Source organism: Carettochelys insculpta, chromosome 22 (genome assembly GCF_033958435.1).
Source record: "Carettochelys insculpta isolate YL-2023 chromosome 22, ASM3395843v1, whole genome shotgun sequence".
NCBI lineage: Eukaryota > Metazoa > Chordata > Testudines > Carettochelyidae > Carettochelys > Carettochelys insculpta.
Genome location: NC_134158.1, coordinates 16,567,536 through 16,593,587, shown reverse-complemented (window position 1 = coordinate 16,593,587; position 26,052 = coordinate 16,567,536). Strand labels below are relative to the sequence as shown.

Here is a 26,052-nt window from a genome sequence, read left to right as displayed (position 1 = left end):
CAGATTACTGATTTGGTCAAGACAAGCCTTTTGTTGTTTTAATTTTGCTTTGATCAAAAAAGACAACTTGTTTTGTTAACAGGCAGGACCACTATGATGCACATAATCATAAGATAAGGCACTAATGTATTATTTATAGTGCATTATAATCCCAAGCAACAGACACTGAGACCTCCCCTTGTCAGTGACCATCCATAATTCTGCAAAGGCAGGCAAAGACAACAGTGGGTCAAACACGCCCACGACATCTCTGAACACCTCTGACAAAAACTAGACAAACCGAAGTGAAAACTTGGAGCTAGATGTTACTGAAAATACATGGTGACAGCCCTTGCTAATCTCAAATGAAGCAGAGAGAGTAACACTATTATTCAGCCTCACATTTGTCTGGCATTTCAGCCTGCCTGCTGGCCTTATAGAATCTGCTGGCATGCAACAGACCCAAGGAAAACTCTTTATTTTGTCTGATTCTTTGTTTTGGAAAATGGTTTTCACTTTTATTGCGGTATTTGGTTAATGAATAACTAACAGGCTGGACAATTAGAGTACAAAGGTGCCAAACTTTTATAAGCATCATCTTCCACCTATGCTCCTGCAAAGCCTTCAGAACTTTGGATCTGGGTGTACAGTACAGGTTTAAGAAGCAAGTGTGCAGTGGGGACCTTTGGTACTGACATGTGCATCTGAGCTAATTAACATAATTAGGGTAAATGGCTAGATGACCAATCACCAGTTATTAGTTATATGTTCATGACATATACACAGAGGGCTTAAAAACATAAAATATTATTGCTAAAAAGTTGTAATTTAACACTGCTTCCTGCTTAGAATGCAGAACCCTACCCAACAAGAAAAACAAAACAGAGTGCTGGACAGAGTAGGCTGCTCCCTAAACTAGAGGCAGATGTCACTCCACCTTGCTCTCTTTTGTGTGTCAAATGAGCCTGATGACACATCTTTCTGCAGAGGCACTGAGAATGCAATCAGGAGCAGGTAACTCTTTATAAAATGAAAGTGATATTTTAAACAGTTTTCCACACACTACAATTAGTCCTTGGAGGAAGTAGGGGCGGGAAACATTGTTCCTTTGTCACATGATTTCTTCTATACGCTGACTTGTCTGAGCAGCCTGCTAAACGACAATCTAAAATTGAGTAAATAGAGTAAAGAACACAGGTCAATAGCCATAAAAGGTATCCGGAACAGGGTAAAGGTGAGGCTCAACCCTAATCTCTGCACAGCATGTAATGGCTGCCTCGGAGTCTGCTATTTAGGTAAGAAATCACTTTTTATTCAAAATAGAAATAAAATTCATGTTTACAGAGATATTCAGACGGATGTTGCAGGTTGGCCCATTGATCTGGTAGAAACAAGACCCATTAATGGACTGAACTTGAGATTTAAAATTAGACTCTTTGAAGGCTAAAATTACATGGCATAGAAACATTACTGCCATTGTCCAGTAAGAATGAATTTGCTCAAAATAGGTTATGTTCCACCATATTTCAGACATTAATCTCAGAAATAAAGGGAATTAACCAACAGACATAATGAAAGATGAAGCTGAGGGTGTTTCTGTTAGGAGAATTTTCAGACGGCTCTTTATGTGTGTAGGAGAGTGTTAACACTGTGCTTTTGAACTAATAACGTTGTGTTGGCAAACCAGCCAAGACAAACTTGACTGTGTACACCACAGTACTGCATTGGGCTTGCCAGAAGCAGGCACAAAACTATTGTATAAACTCTTTTCTTTTTAAAAAGAGATATTAAATATGTCCAGTATTTTCCACACAGTTCATACATACATAAAACTTTGAATGGCCAACCTTTCTGTGCATATATCTGTATCAGTCTTTGGATGGGATGTTAAATAAGATCTATGGGTTCCAGGCACCCAAATGACCTTAAAAGCTAACGAGCCCCTATTTTTTAGCATTCTGTCTGTGTGCGTGTAATCCCTTTCCTGGTTTATTTGGCAAAAGGGATGGGGTGGGGAGGGGGAAGAGTTTGATTTTTTTTTTGAAAAAGGAAATAAAATATTCTGAAAGTTGAGACAGAAACATAACTCCTTAAAAACATGCTTGATTTTGTTTTCACACAAATATAAATTGGGACTAACATGGTTTACATGACAACAGAATCAAGACTATTCCCCCCCCCCACAACTCTGTTTTTAGTTTGACAGAAAGACGGATGAAGAGGGTTGAGAAGCGCTGTAGTGGGAGCTCATGTGTGATTCCATTTTGTTCTGTGGGAGATCTGGCCTCCATCTCAGCTCTACGCTTTCATTTTCCATTGATGGGGAAGCTCTGGAATGCAGCGTGAGCCTAGTGTGCATTGCAGGGCGTTCTTGTGCATTGATGGACTCTAAAGAGAATCCAGTCCCATTGCAACCTGAGTGGGGCAAGACTGTGTTTAAAAGCATCGAAAGAATTGTGTAGCTTTTAAACATAGACATAGGGGAGACTAAAGGATGAATGGAGATGGTATTCAGATTCTACAGAAAGCAGTCTTCCATGTGTGACTTAGTTATGGGGATATATTGTAAGTAGGTAGGGCAGCTGAGAGGGGCAGAAATGAGAGAGGATTCTACTAAAGCTCTGAGCTCAGGAGGTGTTGAACAAAAACCATGTCTAACACCTGCAGAGATGCAGTGAAACGGGAGGGAGTGGGCAGCTGCATTTCTCTCACAGGGCCTGTTAGCAAATAAATTACTAGCAATAAATGTATTAGTGGCTGATCGAGAGCCCTAATAAAAAGGCTCTATGAAAAACTAATTTTGTTTGAATGTGTATGACAGAGAGAGAGAGAGACACTCCCTCTCTGATCACTTGAGAGGTGGCATAGATATGTTACCTTTCTCACATGAAGTGCCTTTCTAGTTAACTTAAGCAGTAAGCATTTATGCTTTCAGTTCTGTAAAACTCACTTCTGTCCCCAGTGTCAGACAAGATGGCAATTTTCCTCTGATCATGTTTTAGCATGAAGAACTTACATATACTTTTTTTTTAAATTAGAGACTCTCTGACAAAATCTCTTTATAACCTTTAGGCGTTTCCCAAGAGCCCTGGTCAGCACTACCTATTCCTTTCTTCCCAAGGGAAAATCATCAATAAATTTAATAAAAGTTCTGCACAAGTTAGAAAGGACAAAGTAGCATCTGAAAGGGGTGTATTTCAAAACAGTTTGGCATACATAGCAATGTTGGTCCTAGTCCTGCTCCAGTTGGTAGCAGGATCAGCTCCCATGTCTATATGTGTTTTATTTTTTCTTGCCTCCTCTCACTGCTGTCATTTTGTGTTCTGCATTAGAAGAGACCGAAAGCCTCAAGCATTTGCCCTGGATGTTTCAATCACGGTCCTAGCACTGTACTGAAAGCCTGCACAGTGATGGGGTCCACATTTCACTGGGGGACAGCCCTTCCCATAGTGATCTTTCTACTGATACCCCATTTGATTACAGGTAAATAGCATTTTGTGTTAAAAACATTTACCACGGTCAATGGAAAACCATAGATTAAAAAAACATAGAACTCCCCCAAAAGAGATTCATGTCTTCCTTTATTTGGCAAGGTATGGTATTTCATTAAAAACTGTCTAATATTTTGTAGGTACATTGCTTTATAACTAGTCCCTTCTGTCCTGTTCAACCTCACATACAAAAACCTACCTCAAATTAAAGTGAAATCGCCGGATTATGTACTATTCTAATATACCTTATTTGTGCAGAAAAAAGTATTCCTGTTCAGAAAGCAAGTAATTTTTCCTGTTAATGCAAGGCATATGCACCACTTAACTCACTCTGTCTCTCACGAGTTAATGTGGGACTGTCATCGTTCATTTGCCCAATTTACTAGGCAGTTTCTCATTTCCTACATGCCCATTAAAATTCATTATCAAAATCCAAATGTGCTATGGTCAATACCTATGGACCCACATCACTGAAGCCCACAGTTATGGAACAGCTGTGGAAAATGTATAAGGACAAAATCCAGTGGGCACAGCTTTCCATATGCAAAGCAAGACACTTTGGTTACATCTACACTAGAAGCACCTGTCTACAGAAGTTACTGTTGGAAGAGATGTTCCAACAAAAACTTCTTTCAGCACATTGCGTCTACACATAAAAGTGGATGAATAGTTTGATCCATTCTGTTGAAAAAAGGGCCCCTAGAGCGTCTACACAGCACTTTTACCTACAGTTTCTGTCAAAACACAACACATTGTGTGTGTAGATGTTACGTGAGTTTTGTTGACAAAACTCTCTAGTGTAGACATAGCCTTACTGATGTTAGGTAGCATCTATTTCCAGTGACAGCCCGCATGAAATTGAGCTACAAATCACAGAGTTAGTCATTGTGAGAACGGATGGCAAAATATGTCTCTGTCTAAATACCACACACGGTAATTTCTCTAACACTGAGAATTTCTAAATTAAGATTGAAGAGGGGTCCCCGCAAAAAAGTTCTGTCCTGAGAATTGTTGCCAGGAATTCCTCAGATCAGGTCTGGCTGGGTGACCACAACAGTCCTTTCTGGCCTTGGAATCTAAGGATCTACGTATATGCATTGTCTGTGCATGGTTGTGCTATCACCATCACAACTGCAAGAAGCTTTGGTGCTTTGGCCGTTCATTCCCAGTTCCACTTTTCCCCACTGTGTAAATGTGCAGTTAGAGAGGGGTGAATTATTTCAGCCAAATGGTTTATTCAAGGAAAATGGTTGGTTCAGTTGACCCAACACTATTTGCCAATTTGATGTTAATAGTTTTGCTGATCATTAAAACAGCAGGAGAATATGGGGGTACTGCTGTGACTCTTTTCTTACAACATGGCCCATTTTTTCTTACACCATTGAGCCTCCTGGTTAGGGCTCTTTGGTTGGAGATGAAAGGTCCAGATTTTAAATCATGACTCTGGCAAAAATCCCAATATGACTTTTCTGAGTCTTCAAAAATTGAAAAAATTTTAGTTTCACTTCAGTCCAAAGCAAATTTTCTCCAATTTTTCCAAGCTTCCACTAAAAGGTAACATTTGTTATTTGTCCAGCTCCATGAAACATCATGAGCTGTTGAAGCTTCTATGAAAATGAAGAAGTTTCTCCTGTCTGCTTCAGTGATCACTGAAACAGTAATTCTATTTGCCTTATGATAAATTGTGGAAAAACTGATGGTAGCACATAAATTTGTGTCCCTGTTCAATACTGTTAAGTGAGAAATCAAAGTTATTTGCTGTGCCTTGGGAGGGTAAGGTGAATCTGTTGCATTCAGTGTGATAGGGGAAGAATGGTGTCTTCTTGGAATGATGGGAAATGAACTGGAGCCATATTTGCACCTTTGGATTTACATTTCATAGCTGCCTCCTTAATGGAAGCAGAAACCAATCACCCTGGGCTAGATACCAACAGGGGCTGCGTTTCTCTGCAGGAGAATGAGGTTCCAGGCCTTAGAACCTGGCATGGTGATGTAAGGTGAAGCTTTACGCTCACGCATCCAACCCCCAGAGCAGTTGGATCATGAGTGTTGTGTCCTTAGCTCCTCCCCCAATACATTAATCAGCATATCTGAGTCAGCACTGCCATTTTAATTTGCTGCTAGTACAAGGTATCAGCACGTGTCTAACCCTTCTGCTTCAGGTATTGTACTTCCTCTACACTTTGTTTCGTGGGCACCACAGCAATGCACTGCTTCATTCACAGGGCCCAAGAAAGATCTAGGCTCTAGCCTCAGTTTTGTATAGAATTCACACACAAGAGCATCTGCAGTCAATACAACCTCCGTTTCTGTCTACACACAGGTCGGTTTAGAATCATCCCTCCTCAGAATCCTGTCATTGCTGTCATCGGAGAAGGGGCTGTCTTGCCTTGCCAGCTGACGCCTGAAAATAGCCCTGATACACTTAATGTCCAGTGGATACTTTCTAGACCCCCAGACAAAATAGACGTGAGCACCTATGTTGGAAAAAATAAAGTGGAGAGACAGGATGAGAGATACCAAGGCAGAACACAGTTCTTTCTAACTGAATTTCAAAGAGGCAATGTCTCGCTATACCTGAAGGATGTCAAGGTCTCTGACAAGGGGAAATACACCTGCAGTGTCTCTTTGGAGACATGGTATGATGAAGTGGTGGTTGAACTGGAGGTGGCAGGTGAGTGTCCTGGCTCTTGCTCATCAGCCTAAGGTAATACTGATTCTAGCCATACGAGGCCAAAAAGAGTGAAGGAGCCACAGACTAATTCTGTTGAAGGCAAATTTGATTCAGAGAATAGGTGTTTGTTAGGAGTTTAATTATGTATGGAAACTGTCTATGAAAAATGTGATCTGACCCATTTTGGTTACACCAGGACTCGGTCCAATTAGCTGCACAATGTGTTCATAGCACACAAACACAGAAGTTAAACAAAAGACATGAAATGCCTTTTCTGGCAGGTTGCAAAATAACAGCGTCTTGGATTCCCAAACCCGAGCAAACAATAACAAAAACCAAAGGGACAAAGCAGGAGGCTCCTTGTAGCAGAGGGACCCAGCTCCTTTCACTTTGCTCTAAGCTGGTGACAGAGAGATAGCCGTATTAATCTGTATTCTACCAAAACAAAAAAGCAGCCCGGTAGCACTTTAAAGACTAACAAAATAATTTATTAGATGAGCTTCCATGGGACAGACCCACTTCTGATCATAGCCGTGCCAGAACAGACTCAATATATAAACAATCGTTTACAGAGAGAATACTCACAACTCTCATTTATATTCACATTCAACACATTAACACATGGTTGGAACTGGGACAGCAATTAGCCAGCCCATTATAAGGACTTTTTTTTTTTTTACATACTTTAACTCTTGACTTCCCCACCCCACACCCCTATCCTGCTGCCCCTCTACTCTTCTGATTTGTCAACCTTGATAACAATTTTTCTGATTTGTCAACCTTAATAGCACTTTTTGGACCTCTGCTTTATATATTGAGTCTGTTCTGGCATGGCTATGATCTGAAAGAGTGGGTCTGTCCCACAAAAGCTCATCATCTAATGACTTAGTTTGATAGTCTTTAAAGGGCTACTTGACTGCTTCTTTGTTTTGCTTTCGACTGACTTTTCAGACTGCTGCTAAGCTCAAGTTGATGCTTCTCTGCAGACTCCAACAAACAGAGAGGAAAAAAAACAAACAAGCTGCGTTTTCACCACAGCTGTATACCAAAATAGGTAGATAAATAGGAGTATGTTCACAGAAAGGCTTTCAGGTCTTTGACAGGTTCTGAACTTCTATGGGCAAAGAGAAAAAGTTCCAATAAATGGGTTTCTTCAGATACGTCGCTATTTTAAATTTAACACAGGAAGAATTCTTGCCCTGTAATTTCATAAGCAGGGGATCAAAAATTGTCAGAATCCTCAAGGAGCGTGATAAAAGGCAGTGGGAAGTCCCCCACACTCAGCACTTTTGGGGATTGAGACGGTAATAATATTTATTCCTTCTTTGTAGCAAGAGGTGGTGAGGCTTCCATTTTCCTGGATGACTATGCAGACCAGGGGATTGGCCTTACCTGTAGGTCAGAAGGATGGTTCCCTGAGCCCCAGGTTCTGTGGCTAAACAGTCAAGGAGAAAAACGAACAGAAAAGCGAAACACCATCCTCAAAAAGACACCTGCTGGAATCTACAATATTGAAAGTTCCATAAACATAGACCGCGGATCCGACAATGAAGTATCCTGCAAAATAATCAACAACATGCTAAAGACAGCAAGTGAGTCCAGGGTCCTGATTTCAGGTGAGCACTCACAGAAGTCAGTGGCTGTACGCATCAGTAAAGATGCTGCTTGGTTAATGAAATGAGTCTCATTTATCTCTCGCCAGCTGGCAAAAAATAAATACCTATTGTTTGGGTAGCCTAGTGAATGGAGCATTGTGTTAGGATGTAGGGGGGCTGAGTGCTATTCTTGCATGGGCTTCAGATATGCTGGGTGGTACCGGGCAAACTATGTCCCCTCTCAGTGCTTCAGTTTCTCCAGATAATGCTCTAGCTCTCCCTTGTACAATATTTTGATGACTAGCGTTGAAATACCGGATATTGGAGCAAGGGTTATCTTCTTTTAAATACTTGTCTGTCAATTTCCAGCAAAAACTCATTTTGTTTAGGTTAAATTAAAAAGTTTGAAAATCGTAATTTTTGCAAGTACATTTAAGTATTTTCTTTCCACGTAATGAGTCAGTGCTCACATGGCCTTCTAAGCATATTAATATGTAACAAGTTGCATGGTATTTAAATATAAATGGCTACGTCTACACGTGAAGCCTACATCGAAGTAGCCTATTTCGATGTGGCAACATCGAAATAGGCTATTTCGATGAATAACATCTACACGTCCTCCAGGGCTGCCAACGTCGATGTTCAACATCGACGTTGTGCAGCACCACATTGAAATAGGCACAGCGAGGGAACGTCTACACGCCACAGTAGCACACATCGAAATAAGGGTGCCAGGCACAGCTGCAGACAGGGTCACAGGGCGGACTCAACAGCAAGCCACTCCCTTAAAGGGCCCCTCCCAGACACACTTGCACTAAACAGCACAAGATACACAGAGCCGACAACGAGTTGCAGACCCTGTGCGTGCAGCATGAATCCCCCGCTGCAGCAGCAGCAGCCAGAAGCCCTGGGCTAAGGGCTGCTGCACACGGTGACCATAGAGCCCCACACGGGCTGGAGAGACAGCGTCTCTCAACCCCCCAGCTGATGGCTGCCATGGAGGACCCCGCAATTTCGACGTTGCGGGATGCGGATCGTCTACACGGTCCCTACTTCGACGTTGGACGTCGAAGTAGGGCGCTATTCCGATCCCCTCATGAGGTTAGCGACTTCGACGTCTCGCCGCCTAACGTCGAAGTTAACTTCGAAATAGCGCCCGACGTGTGTAGACGTGACGGGCGCTATTTCGAAGTTGGTGCCGCTACTTCGAAGTAGCGTGCACGTGTAGACACAGCTAATGAGAGCAAACTGTTTCATTCAATGTATCCATGTATTGTTCAAAAAGAGGGCAAGGTTAAGGTCATGTATATAACTTTCATTTGTCTCTCTCCTGACTTCTGTGCCCATACATTTTCAATATTAATGTCACTAACTTTTTATTAACAAGTCATCTTGGGGCCCCTTTGTTAGTCTATAAGGTGCCACAAGACTTCTTGTTGTTCTTGAAGCTACAGACTAACACAGCTACCTCTCTGATAACTTTTTATTGTTATTCAATGATTAGCAGGCAAATTCTATAGCCCTTCCTCCTATTTTGTAGCATTCACCTGCCTGAGTTCTCCCATTCATGTCTTTTGGGTTCAGAGATTCTGCATTGAGTTCAGACCTTGCCACTGATTTCCTCTACGTCCTCAGAGAGGTTGTTTAATTTTGCTCATGTTCCCCACATGAATAGGGAGGCAGTAACATTTATCTCAACTACAATACATGGCTGTTGAAGAGGTTAGATAAATTCAGTGCACACAGACAAACGACTCCTATCGTTAACTTGAGTAATACCACCAATGATAGTACTTTGAGTCTCTGCCTCCCTCCTTTAGTGGAGGATCTGTCTGCCCGTATTAGTATTTTATGCTACTTCTGGTGGGAATACAATGGCAAAGAGATTCCTAGTAAGCAGCACCTTATGTTGTGCTCATGTGGTCTCTTGGGCATTACTTTCAGCACTTCACGGACAGGCAAAGAACAAGTTACAATTTAAATATTTGCTGGTTAAAGCCTTTTATTGAGCGTACATAAAACTTCTGCACGAATACTAGTGCTGAAAGAGTATTTGAGGTAAATCCAGTAAACCTTATCCAGGTAAGACATGCCAATATCTTTGGTATTTCTATGTGCATGAGTAAGGTGAGCTACATATCACTTATTTTCCAGAACACACGGAGAGATATATGGCCCACAACTCTGTTTTCCATGTTATCTTGAAGATGGGGAGAATCTTTTGACCTAAATTCAGCTAGACTTTGTTCTGCCAAGAAGAATCATTGGAATCTAAATTTAAGTAAAACCTGATTTCACTGGGTCTTCAGACAGACTGTTTAGTTTTGTAACTTTAATTTTTTTTTAAATGAAGGAAACATTTATATTTGCACATATTTTTCAGATGTTTTCTTCCCAACCACCTCTCCTTGGATGGCTGCTTTCCTGGTTATTTTATTTCTTAGTATAGCCGTTATTGCTGCTGTGGGGTATAAGCTCAAAAGTAAGTATTTCTTTGCACGTTAGTTCAACAAATACTATTAAAATATCCAAATAAGTTTATATAGAAATCCTGAACTATAATAACAATAAGCAAAAATTAAATCAGTTTTCTAGGGGAAGATTGAGAATATCATGTAGCCTTGTACCTAATAATTGCTTACCAGGCAAAATGTTTTGAGAAGACTATTTTAAAATTACTTATACATATACATAAGACCAGAATAGATACCAGTGGATGAGTCAGGATTATAGACCTAACATTCTTGCCAGTGACTCTTTCCATCAAAACTTTTATAGGGTGTTATGAAAAGTGTCTTATCTTCATAAAGCACTTTAATGTTTTTCAGATAATAATGATACAACATCTCGCTCAGGTAAGTAACTGGGAAGGTGAATGTGAGTTAATATGAACATATTTTATACTCTTCATTTTGACAAAGCCACAGGGGAACTTGTTGAATTTGTACTGGGTGGCCTCTCCAAGTCCCATCCAGCCCCTACATTTCTATGACTCTAGAAGAAAAGGTTACCAGAGCAGTTGCTGTTCTGATCTGAAGTTGTTGATAGAGTACAGGAGATGGATGGGCTTGTTCTGTGTTCACTGTGGTCAACAGCTGTGTGCTTTCAATGTTTGCAATATTCATCCAGTGATTTTATGGGAGCTGTGGGCTTTTTTGGGGCATTGAGCAACTTTGACTATTGTCATTGGTTGCTCATCAGGAAATTTTGGGGTTATTTTTTTCCTATCAAAGAAATCTTGTTATTAAAATACATCCCATGCAGGCTATCCTTCTTCCAGTCATTCACATGGACATTCTTGGTTATTGGTATCAGAGAGGTAACTGTTAGTCTGTATCTTTGAGAACAAGAAGTCCTGTGATACCTTATAGACTAACATTTTGGAGCATAAGCTTTCTTGGGCAAAGACCCTCTTTGTCAAATCTGATGAAGCGGGTCTTTGCCCACGAAAGCTTATGCACCAAAATATCTGTTAGTCTGTAAGGTGCCACAGGACTTCTTGTTATTCTTGAATATTGTCCCTTAATCGTTAACAGTTGTAGAAAGTGGCTGCTCATGTAAATGCAAAAATCACTTACATGTCCCAATATACCCTGGGTGATTGTGAATTATATTTAACCATTGTGGATTTGCTCTTGGTCCACAAGGTTCATTCAGGACCAGGGCAAAACCTGGACTCTCTCAATAAACTGGGTCAGAATCTAGCTCTTCTGACCACTTATTTCCCTTGTGGGTAACCATGGCACCTCTTAGAAATTTCAGTATCTCATAATATCTATTAAAAAATCTTCCTTAATTAACATTTTATTTCAGTCTTCTTCAGCAGATTATATGTTTCATGATTGGTCATCCATTTTCTGTCTCATAAAGCAGGTTCTCTTTACATGGAGAAAGTCTGCCCGGTATTTTAAAGCTGTTTTGTGGTTGATATAAGGCTTTGGGAACCTTATAAGAGTAATTAACGTTGCTATGCAATTCCTTCCATTTTCAGTAAAGGAAAAGAAAGCAATGGAGGAAGGTAAATATATATTTTGGTATGATATAATATCAGTTGTTAGGCATATTTCCATGACTCAGATTGCTGGAGACAGTATTGCATAGCTGCCGAAATTTTTCAAGAAACGAATCAACAAGGTGTCAGTCCTTACCCAGGTATCGAAACTGCATTAAGGACATAGATAGAGTCAGAGATTCTTATATTATAAAATGTCCACCACTGAGAGATTGCAATAGGTTTGTTCATCTCTAAAAACCTACTCGTGCCCTCAAAATAAGATTTGTGTGAGATTTAAGCTATGTACACATTACAACTTAGGTCCACATAAGACTTGTCACTCAGGAATACTAAGACACCACCTTCTGAGCAATGTAAGTTACACTAACTTAGGTGACAGCATAGATATTGCTATGACACAGGAGAGATTCTTTTGCTGACAGCTTTTTGTCTACTTGTTGCATGAGGATTATACATAGGTAGTCTTGAGCTTGCACAAGCTCATCGGTTGTGGAGTCGCATGTGACCGAGGAGTCCAAGCTTTGAATGGCATGGGCATTCACAGTGGGGGCAAGAGACTTGTCCTGGCTCTGTTAGCATGGCTTCTGCTGTTGCTTTCTTCCTCTCATAAGCATCAATCAGGTGTACGTGTCACTGCTCTTCAAAGCTGTCATATGCATGTCATACGAGAGCACACCAGCCTGTTTGGTCTTTTGCATGCCGCTCTAGCTGATCTGGTTTTAAACCAGCATTAAGAATGTTGGCCTTCACGCAGTCTTTATACCTCTTGTGAGGCCTACCTTGATTCCTTTTGCCCTGGGAGAGTTCACCGTAGAGGAGTTGCTTAGGGAAAGCTCATTCCCATCAGTTTAGAATGGTGCCAATACAGGGCTCACAGTTAGTCTGAGGTCTTAAATAGAAATTAAGATGTTCGCTATTCACCAGGGGGAATTTTGCAGTGATTGAACTTTGCTACCCAGTATGCAAAGTTCTCTCCTTAGGAAACACAGAGCAAATAATTAAAAAGCCAGGAAATGTGGGCATCTATAAACATAGACTGGTGGTTACACTGTCTCTCAGGTAGTAAGAAAATGTAAAATATATTGGAAAAAGGAAAGGAAAGAAAAAATAAGTCAGTAATTTTCCAGTCCTATGGGCTTCTGTATTTCAGTCCCACATTTCCAACTACAGGAACATAAATAAGATCACTGATGCATTTAAGTGAAAGAAGCCTAGGATGAAATTCCACATAATACTTAAGAGTTTGTTCAAATTTCAAAGAGATAATTAGCTTCAGTGAACTCCAAAATCATTAGGTGCTAATCTATCCAATCAAAACTAACATCAGGGTCAGTGAGCACCACAAACAAACAAAGAGAATACGGACTATCCCCAAAATTTTAACAGTGAATCTTAATCCACTACAAGATGCAGGAAATAGAGCAAAAGAGTAAATCACAGAGGCTGGGTCTACACAGACCCCTAGCATCAGCAGTTTGATGCTAACGAGCAGTCTTGCAATTACAATTGGCTGTTAATTAGCATAATCATGAAGTTAATTAGCACAGCCCTGCAAGATGTCCCTCCTGGCAGAGGCTGTTGCTGGCAGTAAACAGGCCATGCAGATATGCCTCTTCTGGCTAAAACCCCCTCTGTTGCCAGCTCCTTATGCCTGAAAAAATGTAGACCGCTGCCGGGAGGAAGATCTTGCAGGCTATGTTAATTAATTGTGTGATTATGCTAATCAGCAGCCATTTGCAATTGCTAGACTTCTCGTTAGCATCAAACTGCCCACACTAGAGGTCCATATAGACTCAGCCTAAAAGCATAATTTAATACAATTCATGTAATGACTGAATAACTGCATATGAAAGATTAGGCAAGAGTAATATTTAGGCTGTCATATAACAAAAGAAAACCTTCATAAGTAAGTACAATCTATGCTTTACAATTTACTTCAAAATTTACCATCAGATTTTGAGTCATGAATGACTGAAATCTATTTAATCATTTTGGCCCATGATACAGATACATTGACACTTAAAGAGGCAGTGTCAATTAAGAACGGCCCTTTCCAATCTGGAGACTCTCCAGATTGAATTATGTCAACATATTATGTTGGCTGAGAGAAAACTTTGACCCTCGGCAGCACTTCTTTGTTAACTAAAACTGATCTAATGTCTAACGGTGTATGTGAGAGAAGTGTCAAAGCCCAGGAGCACCACATTTTCCAATAAGGACAAAATCGTTTTTTGGTTTTTTTTTTTACCCCCACTTCTCCTCGACCCCGAAAGTGCTTATATTTTCTGGAGAACCTACAGTATTCACACAAAAACTAAGCCCTTCTAAAACAAAATTATAAAGTTTTACCTGAAGATTTTAAACTTTGACTTTTTGTTAAAATGTTAGTTTTTTCCCCCCTGGGAAATGAAAAATATTTTCTGAACAAGGCCTACAAAGAAAGTTATATCTGAAAATGTAGTGAGTGATGCATATTTTGTACCCATGCAACTGACAGTAGAATTTGACCCAAGGAGCATGAATGGATATATTTAAAAGCAAACTATAGATATAGATGTAAAGTATAATGCATATTTCATAAATGCTATATCATATACTCAACAACATTTACTTTGATTTTATGATATTTAAATATTATTTCTTTCAGAAAAAGAACGTCTGGTGAATGCACTAGGTGAGAATACAAGCGCTCTTATGATCAGTTATTTCCTTTCTGTGTTTGTCTATGCGCACTCAGAGGAAAAGCCAACATCCTCAAGTAGTTTTGTTGGTTGACAGATCCAATCAAGTCCTTATATGAGTTTAGATTTTCAAGATTAAATCTGGCAGAGAACAAATCTTTTCCATTTTAATTTTTCCACAAAAAGGATTAGGGGGCTGGAGCATATGATCTATGAGGGCAGTCTGAGGGATTTGCGTTTACTTAGTCTACAGAAGAGAAGAGTAGGATTTGATAGCAGCTTTCAAATACCTACATGAGGATTCTAAATGGAGGCTGTTTTCAGGGGTGACAAATGACAGAATAAAAAACAAAGGTCTCAAGTTGCAGTGGGGAAGGTGTAAGCTGGATAGTAGGAAACAATATTTTGCTAGGAAGGTGGTGATGCACTGAAATGGTTTGCTAGGAAGGTTGTAGAATCTCCTTCCTTAGAGATCTTTAATCTCAGTTTGACAAAGACCTAGCTCAGATAGTTTAGTTGGGATTGGTCCTGCTTTCAGCAGGCAGTTGAACTTTATGACCTCCTGAGGTCTCTTCCAACCCTGCGATTCTGGGTGAAATGCTCCTGTATGCGTGTGGAGATACTTATAAATAACCTATTAAATGAAAAACCTTACTTTTAATTACAGGTTTCATATCCATTTCAGAAATACTTTAAGCCAGTTTAACAATGGGATAATATGGAAAAAAAGATAATTGCTCATATCATAGCTTTTCACCCAGGACCCCAGGTATCAGTCTGGAGTAGTTTCTTGGTGGCCTGTTTTATCAAAGATCAGGCGAGACGATAACAATGGTTTCCTTGCAATCTAGGAACTCTCCAAATGAAAGCAAATCACCACTCCACTAACATGCCTTTGTTTTTGTGTTTTATTCATTTACTCTTAGAGACAAACAAAAGAACATATCTAACAGGTAAGACTCATTTTAATAAACTACTCATTGTAGACAGACAGAGCTTTGCCATAAGCTGCTTTACAAATATGAACAGTATATTTTTATTGGAACAAATATCTGTTTTAGTTTAAATTGCTGGACAGAGATTATTAATAAATGTGGATGAACTATAAAACGTGATCATACAAACTTGCCTAACTACAGATATCATAATCATTATTTCAGTACTAGAGACTAGATAGCAATTTCCACTGGCATTGCTTTGACTCTGATCTTCTATTCTCTTTTCTTGTGAAACATCATTTGTACACATAGTTTACACTTCTAAACCAAAGTAACACAGATCATCTTCACATCTCATCTCTCCCCTCCTATACATCTGGCTAGGTCTACACTAGCCATGGAAGACCGAACACTTAGGTTTGCTCTTCCAGGGTACGTTTTGTATATGCGTGAAACGGCACATGCCAGGATTGATGTTTAACCCAGAACTCTTTGCAAGCCACAAGGATTAAGGAATGTCAGCTGGAGGAGAGCTCCTATGAACTTTCTGCAGTGAAAACAGGGACCAATGTCTATAGTTGCAAAATTGATTTTAAGATTGCGTAGCAGCTGTCAACATTCCCAGTAAGTGTAGGTGTAGCCTCTGACTGCCTTTTGGATACCACTCTCAGGTAGTCTTGCTAATACCAACTCAAATACAAACTTTCTTCTCTCAGAATTCCTGTTTTCTTGCTCCCTTCTCTTTCCCACTTGCAATAAAGCTTTATCGTTATTTCCCTCTCCTCTCTCTCCATTTTCCCCAAGGCTAATGGAGTAGGTGGGATTTGACTATATTTGTCCATAATGACACTGGCTTTTTTGACTCCATTTCCATCACCAAAAAAGGCTTCTCCAGCTTTCAGCTTGACCACTGTAATATCCACATTTACAACTTGCTAGACCCTCACCACAACCCTCCTGCATTCCATCGTTCTAGATTCTGCTTGATAAATCATCTAATTTTTTACCTGATCAAAAGTCCTCACTTCTCCCCATGTCATTTCATTGGCTTTCTATTGCAATCCATAAGAGTTGAGATTGTAACCTTCATCTCCTGTCTGATCTCTCCAGTATAGTTTCTCTTCTCTCTTCCAGCAATTTATTTATTCCACCTGCAACTGCAACTCCTGCCTATTTTTCATCTTTCATTTCCTCATGTTTCAAAACTCACAGAACAATGAGCCAATAGGCCTCCTAGCTATTTACCTGCAAGTCTTTTATTAAAGCAAATTTCATTTATAATCCACCTAAAACCAAGTCTTCCCCAAAAAGAGAAAAAATGCAAACAATTTTAACAAACAATAAGTTTTCAGATTTCCCTATTTTATTTAAATTTTTGTCACTGCTCTGAAATATATTCACCTTCTCCATCATTTAATGAGAATATAAAGGTTAAGCAAACATACGAGCATTTAAAGAATAATGAACATCTAAGCTGCTAAATATTTCTATCAAAAATCCTTGAGTAGCAAAAAAATCATATGTACAGGAAAGTGTTAGGTTATATTGCATGCTCCTAATGGGAGAATCGTTCTGTAGATATGCTACAAATAATAAAAGTAATGACAGATAACTCAACTTCATGTGTTTTTCACAGAACTATTTGAAATAAATGGTCCATAGACTGGGTCAGAAATAGCTAGTAAATACCGATAGTTTAGCAAGATTCCTGCCATGCACGTGTTTTAGCAGAAATCTCTATAAATGGACTCAAAGTTCTCCAGAGATCTCCAGCACTTAGTTCACTCTCTCAGTTCATATTCCCTCTTGTTCATTGCACTAATTTTAACTACTGTTTTGCAGAAATTCAAGAAATACAAGAAAAAAATGGTAAGAAAGCCTGTCTATTCCATTACTTGTTGTAAATTAAAAGAGGAGAGTCGTCAGGTGAGCCATTCTTTGGCACCCTGAATCCAATAAATGTGGTCAAATACTGGACTGTGAGATTTGATTTCAAGAACATAGTATCTGCCAAAAAGTGTCCATTTTGATCACCATCCTTTTTCCAATACCAAGACATCAGTGGGGAGTGTACAGAGCAGACAGTTCTGGGGAAATCCATGTGAACTTTCTCCTCCTGGCTTCTGGCATTCAGAGATTTAGGGTCACCAGGATCATGAGGTTGCATCCCCAACCTTATCGGCTAACATCCACGGAGGGACCTACCTTCCATAAACATATTAGTCCTTTTGAGAACCCATTTATGCACTTGGCCATGACGACATGGCTGGTTGAGGGGGTTGTGGGAATAACAGTACCCCCACTTATTTGTATTGTACCTGCCTTTAAATTTCACAGCATGATCCCCTGTGTTTTTTTGTGTGTATGAAAGGGAATCTTTATTCCTCTGATCCCCACTGTTTTGGGACTGTGAAATATTCTCCTTTGAGCATCAGCCTTTTTTGCCTAATATAAAAAGCAGTGGACACACATTACCATAACTCCAACAGTCCCCACCCAAACTCCATTGTGCATGAAGCTATAAAATATGCGCTAGATGTATTATCGTAGCATCAAGAATCCTAGTCATTGCACTCTCTAGGTCGTGTACAGTATTTATCAGGTTAGTTACAGTAGCACCTAGATCCACGTGTCGTCCAAGACCCCACAGTGCCAGATGTATGTTATTTATTAGGGTTATTATGGTGGTATCCATGAGCCCCAGTCATGGACCAGGACACCAATGGTCTAGACACTGTACAAACACAGAACACAAAGCCCCTGCCCAAAGGGGCTCTCAAGCTTATTAGGAAACTAGATAGGATGATGCTATGATGCTACATACTTGGACTTTCAAGACAATAGCACAGATGAAACCGACCTTTCCTATTTCTGTATGACTGGCTCACATTGCTTCAGCAAAGCAAATATCTTCAGTAGCTGTTGGAATTACAGTAGACCCCAATTTATGGACAGTTTGAATTCTTGCACAACCCCACCTACGTCAAATTTCATATAACTCAGGGAAGCAAGAAACTGATCAGGACAGCAGCACTGGTCAGTTTCCTGATTGCCCTGGGTGGCAGGCAGTGGAGAGCCTGTCTCTGGGCTGCCAGCTGCTCCCAGGAGAGGGGAAACTGACCAGCGCTGCTTAATTGGTCAGTTTCCCAGCTCATGTCAGTGACAGCAGCCAAGAGTCAGGCTGTCAGCTGCCTTTGCTGACAGGAACTGGGAAGTTGACCAGCACTGCTGCAATGATCAGTTTCTCAACTCCCCTGAAAGGTGAGCAGCCAGGAGTCATTCAGTTACATTAACCAGAGACTCGTGCAATTTGAGTGTATGTATCTCGGGGTTCTACTGTACAAGGCTTGTGAAATACAGTTCACAACAGAAGGTGCTGGCGATACCCATACTTGCAAAATCATCAAAATGTTCTCTCCCTGCCTCCATTAGCACTGTGTCCTAAATACTAAGGGTAGTGAGAGCTTTTACAGGACCACTTACATAATTATACAATGTGCACAAACCATAGTGCTGAGATGAGCCGTATTAGCTCATGGGGGTTTTATTAAAGATACGTATTGTAACTCTGACAGTCACTGGAACTCCACTAGGGGTTAATTTGGCTCATTTAGTTACACTGCACATTTGCTTCAATGTGGGTGATACTGGATTCCACAGGTGCTAGACAACACTCATGAATGGGTTTGTTTAAGATAAGAACGCAAAATGCTTATTTCCCCTGCCAGTTTATAGGATAAACACGGTAGTTTACATAATAAGGCAGTCACTTTTGGCTAAGGGCACTCTGAATGGCTGAGTTAGAGGGACAACACTATTGACAAATGAATGTGAACATACTAGAGCAGCATTTAAATAATGGGATGAACCAATGTTCCTAGCTGATTTGTATCTTTGATAGTCACAGCACAGAGACTGGAATAAACATTTGTCATGAATATTTCTGTCTGTAACAGGTGCGCAGCTCTCACTGAATCTCAGCCTCCATGGCCATGTTATTGCCGCTCTTCCTGTATGGAAGGTCTGAAACTAAGAGCCCAGTTCTTTCACAGCAACTGGTTCCATTAGCTGTAATGGGATCATTAGCATAGTTAAAGAGCTACTACCCAGCTAGGCTGACAAACACCATGGGCCTGCGGACAAGATGGGACTGGGATCCAGATCTCCACCCCGAGAATGGGTGGGGCCAAGTGTAGAAAGAGAGGGACTTAGGGCCGTCAGCCCTGCCCCTCCCCATGCTACCTCACAGCTGAGTGCGGTGCAGTGGGCACAGCACTGCCATGGTATTTCAAAGGGGCCCAGAGTTCCAGGCCCCAAGGCAAATGCCCTCTTCCCTTGTCCCCACTCATCAGTGGGCCTGCTACTACCACAAATACAAATTTCACGGCTGGTCCCCATTTTCTGAGCATGACTTGTACAGCACTGTCAGAATTCTTAAAACTATATCAGAAAAGTACAAGTTTGTGTCAGTGACCGGAGCACCCTTTCATTTCAGATCGACTTGCAGCAGAGCTGGGTAAGTTGATTTGTTTTAAATAATCCACCAATGCTTCAAATGAAAGTTGTCACTCATGTATAAGCTAGAAGTTTTGTCCCAAGACAGAGTGAAGTGGGGGAGACTTGTAGATGACCTCTGCTCCACTCGAGAGTATGAGGGTTTAGTAGCAGCAGTAGTGGTGGTGGTATTAGCTATGGCAAAGCAGCATGGAGATGAGTGAGCTATCGGCATATACACACACAGCTAGTCAAAGAAAATATTTGACATTTTACTGTACTTCACTGTACCTTAGACTGTCAAGGCAGTAATTACTTTTTTCCCTTTTGTAGATTTCAGAAGAGCTCAGAGCTATGCAGGTAAGCTGGAGAACGTGCAGTAAGTCTATTACAAATTAAGTATTTTCTTTCTAAGATTAATCTTTGAAATAAGTATAAATTTAATGCATTACTGGATATACTTACAATTGCCATAAGCAGGTATTACTTTTCTCAATCTGTAATTTGAATTAGATTCTATTTATCTGTTTTCCATAGGCATAATTATCTTTTAACCACTAATCACAAGCTCACTGCTGTACAGACATGCTGAAGGTGTGGTGCCTGTCACGACTGCTGAAGACACTAGTCCAGCACATGCTTATGTTAAAACACTAAACACTAAGCGTATGACTAGTCCTGTTGTAAGTTGCTGGCTGTGTCCATCTGTGTGCTGAGCTGTCTTTATGCGGAGCTGAAACGGCAATCCTCGACTGAAGTGCTTAATATGACCACAGACCTGTTCAGTAGTGAGGACACTCAGCCAGGTTTATTGTAAATGAAGCATTGTATTAGCACCCAGCAGCCTCTGCAGGACTATTCAGATATGTACACCTTAAAATGGACTCAGCTCAGTGAGCAGCACTGTCTGCTCCTCTAATTCAGATACATCCCTTCCATGATCTTTCCTTTGAACACTGATACAAAGAAGTTATAGATCACCCCTCTGACATGGTGACTTACCACCCATTCCCTTGTACCACAGCATTATCCATCACACTGTCATCTTGACCTTAGCTTGGGAGGGGGTCAGAGTGTCCCAACACTACCTTGCATCTGTTTTCTGGTGTTGCCCACCTGGGATGTGCATGCATGGGTACTCAAGTGCTAAGGAGTGTGTGTGTTTTTCAGCCTTGTCCAGGCCTCACGTATTGAGCAGTGAACCAGCAAACAGGAATCTCCTTCGTAACAGGGCCTGAATTTTGCTCATAATGTTTACTTTAATGTAGGGCTTAGGTCTCTCACCAGCCCTTTTATACTTTTATATCTAAGGCTCAACCGTTCTAGGACAAGTCCCATTATTGCTGCCTAAATAAATAGAGAATAATAGTCACACAGTGCATGCTCTGTGCCAGACCTAAATGGGGCCTTTACTTTATAGTTGTGGGTTTCTGGAATAGCTTTCTGTGGTGTGTTAACATTAATGACATCTTACCTAAGAATAAACTTCAGTGAAGAGTGCATGTGTGCCTGGCATGCGAAGAGAAGAGGGATCACCACAAACAAGAGGAAATAAGTAGGATGGCATAAAAGGGAGGGGGAAAGGAATAAGCAGAAAGTTTGGGTGGGAGTCTCATGGAGTAAGAGAGACAGAGCAATGAAGCAAGAGATGTACAAGTCTAGTGCAGAGTTTTGAAGATGTGAGTGAAAACCTCAGTCGTGCTGAGCAGGCCCAGAAGTAGTCAGTGTAGAGATCCAAGAAGGTGACTGACAGGTGACGCCATGTGATACAGGCCTGCTGAGGAGCCTGACTTGACCTGCTGAGGGTTAATTGAAAGTTGGGATGCGAGGAGCAAACTGGGGAGGTGAAAGAGGTGGTGGTGGCGGTGGCAGGAAATGTGGGAATGAGATGGCCAAGAACTGGACAGAAGCATTTCAGTCATAGCGACAGGAAGAGAGGTGAATTGCTGAGACATTGTGGAGAAAGGAGACAAGGTTTGTCAGGAGGGGGACAAGGTGATTGTAATACCAAGGTTGTGAGTGTGAGCACCAGGGTTAAATGTAGGTATCACAAACAGTGCAGAAGGGAAGACAATGAAGTTCTGGGTAAGAAGAATGAATTCCTTTGCAGCCATACAGAATTTAAACTGGCAGCCTGACAGAGAGGCTCATGAAGCATCCCCAGAGCTCTCCAGGCAGAGCAGGGCTCCAGGCTGCACCATCTCACATGTCTGAGCTGCTTGACACTCTCCATGCTGTTGGGAGCTCCAGGACGGAAGCTGATTCTCGATGATCAAGACTAAGGTTAGACTTTTAGTTAAAGACAAAGTAATTTCACAATAGAGCTTCAGACCAGGATTAAATCACCCCCTGAACCCTTTTTAAAATGCAGTTGGGGAAAGTAAACAACACTGGAATGTTAGTTCCCTCTGGCCATCTGTGATGGCTTTGCTATGCAGTGTGTGTGTGTGTGTGTGTATTTCACAGTGCACAGAATGTCGTCTTTGAGGCTGCTGAGCACTCTGTCCTCATCGACTGATCTGTTGCAGTGAATTAAGCTGTTTATCTTTCTATCTGCTTTGCTGGCCCATGGAGCAAAGCATCTGTTAGGATCAGACGCTTCGTAGTTTACCTCATGTTCTTCCATAGCCACACATCAGGAGAATCCTGCCTGTGTTCATGGAAGGGGTAGAAGCATCAAGTAACACATCCAGGAACCACCCAGCCACAGCACAGCAGGACAGGTCTGAGCCACAAACAGGCAACACGCTGCCCATTGCCCCCGACTGTGACTCTCAAAGCAGCTTGCCTCTCACCTCCAGACATTTCTTTGCCAGAGCCATCTGACATTGCTCACTCAGGGCCAGGGCCAAGGCCGAGCAGCAAGATGCTTAGCCAGAGTTCCTACTGGAGTGCAAGAGTGGGAAGAACATCCCCTGTACTTCCCCCAGGACTGAACTTTGCCTGAAGAGAGTGTAACTTGCTCTCACAAACTACTGCTGATATGGAAGTTAATATGAATTTGTCATTTTATATTTATTTTCACCCTGCATTTATTCTCTCTCGCTGTTACCATGAATGGCACTGAGCCACTCCTGACTAACCAGGGACTCTTACTATTTATTTCTCACCCCCAGTTCCCATCACTCTGGACCTGAATTGCAAACACCCAGAACTCAAACTGTCAGAGGATCAGAAGAGAGTCTGGCGGGAGCCTGCATCCCCAGAGCCGGCTGCACCCTCTGTGGTCTCTCTTGTGGTGGGGAAGGAGGGGTTTGCAGCTGGAAGGCAGTACTGGGAGGTGGAGGTGGGGGACAATGTGGACTGGGAACTGGGGGTGCTGAGTCAGGCTGTGCAGGAGACAGTGAAGAGACAGAAGGCAGAGAAACTCCCTGAGGAAGGATATTGGTCTCTGCGCAGATCCAAGGGGGACTTTTCTTCAAACATAGAAAATGCTAAGATTGAAAAGAAAGATAATTTAAAATATAAAGTGATTGGGGTGTTTCTGGATTGGGAAGGGGGGAAAATCTCATTTTATGATGTAATTCAGACATTCCCTTTTGCAGAGATCCCTGCAGAGTTCAAGGAGAAATATATGTATTACCCATTTCTCAGTCCAGGGACCAATACAGGAAAGGAGAAGCCAATAGCAATCCACCCCATCACAGCCCCCATACCTTTAAAACCTCTGAGAAAGGACAAGTGAACTAATTACTTTGGAGAAGTAAAATTCTCTGTAGGGGAGAGAAGGGAACGTCAACATGGGGAGCATCGGAAACTGTAAAAAATACAACAATAAAAACAGAAAAAAGTGAAAGAGAAGCTGTCATAGGCAGGGTGACTCCACAGTTGAAATAAAATATTCAGATGTGACAGACTTGCCTTCACAGTTTTTTTATTTAACAGCTGTTTTTTATAAACTAGGAAATTATTTAAATGAGAAAGTCTTGGGGACATGTTCAGATTCTGGGAGAATGAAAGTGTGAAGCAATATGGCAATAGTTAGAAAAGGCACGATTATTGATAGTGGCCCACAAGGGAAGACGACAGGATCTTGCAGGTGTTCGGTTGCTAATTAAGAGCCATACAGATATGAAGATACATGAAATTTCTACTAGATACTGCATGCCCCAAAAAGGCATATTAGGTCTTCTATATGACATCGAAGCCAGAATATACAGACTGTGTGTGATTATGCAATACAGAAAATTGAAAGTTTAAGGTTACAAATAGAGTCTTAGTTTATGCCCTCATGAATGTTTTTACTACATTTTGATGGAACTCAAAAGGAGTGGTGTTGGAATGTTGATGTATTTTTTTATTAAAATGTTCAATATGTCAGCAAACCTTGGACATGTCTGTGCGCATTTCTGTGATAATATAATTGAAAATTATCCCTATCACAGTTCTTGAGGTAGTTAATGAATACATGACCCCTGATGTCATATTCTACTTTTCCCACACTAGCCCAAGCTGTTTAGGAATTATTCAAAGTTATTTTGACAAAAGCTCAGTTATTTCAAAATAATTGCTGTTAATTTGGAATAATTAGTTAGTATAGCTGTTGCCAAAGGCTTCTTATTATAATACAATGGAAACAATTTTAAAAAACCTGGAGATTAAGATTATTTGAAAAACAGCTGTCTGAGAAACACAATCTGAAATAATCTATTTGAATAACAAAGTACCATCCTGGCTGTATATGCCTACCACTGAGATTTCTACACACTACTTTTTTAGTTATACACACTTCTTTCCATTCTTTGGTGCATCCAAAAACTGTTCTAGGTAAAGTCCATCCTGGGGAGTTGTTGCTCTTGTATTCAGACTGAGTGGGGCAAGGGGCAGAGTTATTCTGATGAGGCAGGTTTGCTGAAGTGAAGTTGTACCCAGAAGAAATTAGGTGATGTGAGGTCAAATCCCCTAAGAACAGAGTAAGGGGTCCAGTCTCTCCTAAGGGAGAGATCATGCAAAGAGTAGATTATGATTGGTATGTTGGTACTGAAGGGTACAGCCTGCTTAGGAAGCATAGACACAAAGAAAGGGAGGAGTGTTCCCTTATGTATTAAAAATGTACACACTTGGACTGAGGTGGAGATGGACGTAGGAAATGGATGTGTTTAAAGTCTCAGGGTTAGACTAAGACAGGTAAAAAACAAAGGTGATGTCCTGCTACCCAGGTGGATGATGCTTTTTTTTTTAAACTAACAAAGTCATGCAGGGCCCAGGATTTGGTGGTGATGGGGGACTTCAACTATCCAGATGTATGTTGAGAAACTAATACAGTGGGGCACAGACTATCCAAGCTGTTCTTGGACTGCATTGGAGACATTTATTCCAAAAGGTTAAAAAAGCTACAGGGGGGAAGCTGTTCTAGATTTGATTTTAACAAATAGGGAAGAATTGGTTGAGAAGTTGAAAGTGGAAGGCAGCTTGGGTGAAAGTGATCATGAAATCAGAGTTCACAGTTCTAAGGAAGGGAAGAAGGGAAAACAGAAAAATAGAGCTAATGGATTTCAGGAGGGCAGATTTTGGTAAACTCAGAGCTGGTAGGTAAGCAAAACTGAGGAGAAAAACAGCTGAGGAGAGTTGGTAGTTTTTCCAAAGGGACATTATTTAGGGCCCAAATCAAGCTATCCCACTGCGTAGGAAAGAAAATATGGAAAGAGTCCACCTTGGTGTAACCAAGAGACCTTGCGTAATCTTAAAATAAGAAAGGAATCATAAAAAATGGAAACAAGGACAAATTACAAAGGATGAATATAGGCAAACACCACAAGAATGCAGGAGCAAGATTAGAAAGGCTATGGCACAAAATGAGCTCAAACTAGCTACAGACAAAGGGAAACAAGAAGGATTTTTTATAAATACATTAGAATCAAGAGGAATACTAGGGACAGGGTAGGGCCATTGCTCGGTGAGGAGGGAGAAACAGTAAACAGGCAACTTGGAAATGGTAGAGATGCTTAATGACTTCTTTGTTTCAGTCTTCACTGAGAAGTCTGATGAAGGAACGCCTAACATAGGGAATGCTAGTGGGAAAAGGGTAGGGTTAGAAGTTGAAATAAAAAAACCGAACAAAGTTAAACATCACTTAGAAAAATTAGATGTCTGTAAGTCACCAGGGCCTGACGAAATGCATCCTAGAATACTCAAGGAGCTGACAGAGGAGGTATCTGAGCCTTTAGCAGTCATTTTTGGAAAAC

At 41.0% G+C, this 26,052-nt stretch overlaps 2 protein-coding genes across 2 annotated transcripts in view; one reads left to right on the top strand and one right to left on the bottom strand.

Moving 5' to 3' along the window:
- The window catches only part of LOC142025194 (scavenger receptor cysteine-rich domain-containing protein DMBT1-like), a 903,096-nt gene that overhangs the window by 575,895 nt on the left and 301,149 nt on the right, over nt 1-26,052 (bottom strand). The window lies entirely within an intron of this gene.
- LOC142025215 (butyrophilin subfamily 3 member A1-like) lies at nt 3,390-24,159 on the top strand. The gene is made up of 12 exons (XM_075017807.1): nt 3,390-3,462; nt 5,794-6,144; nt 7,476-7,760; nt 10,123-10,221; nt 10,568-10,594; nt 11,731-11,757; nt 14,402-14,428; nt 15,362-15,388; nt 17,216-17,242; nt 19,869-19,889; nt 20,201-20,227; nt 22,984-24,159. The coding sequence occupies exons 1-12, from the start codon at nt 3,390-3,392 to the stop codon at nt 23,550-23,552; spliced, it is 1,560 nt and encodes a 519-aa protein (XP_074873908.1). The 3' UTR covers nt 23,553-24,159.

What these genes read in the sequence shown, in the direction of transcription:
- LOC142025215 (XM_075017807.1), top strand. Translation starts at nt 3,390, where the DNA reads ATGGGGTCCACATTTCACTGGGGGACAGCCCTTCCCATAGTGATCTTT. An exon ending in GTCCAGGGTCCTGATTTCAG is followed by an intron (nt 7,761 to 10,122) that starts GTGAGCACTCAC and finishes CATATTTTTCAG; the next exon opens with ATGTTTTCTTCCCAACCACC. An exon ending in AAGAGCTCAGAGCTATGCAG is followed by an intron (nt 20,228 to 22,983) that starts GTAAGCTGGAGA and finishes TCTCACCCCCAG; the next exon opens with TTCCCATCACTCTGGACCTG.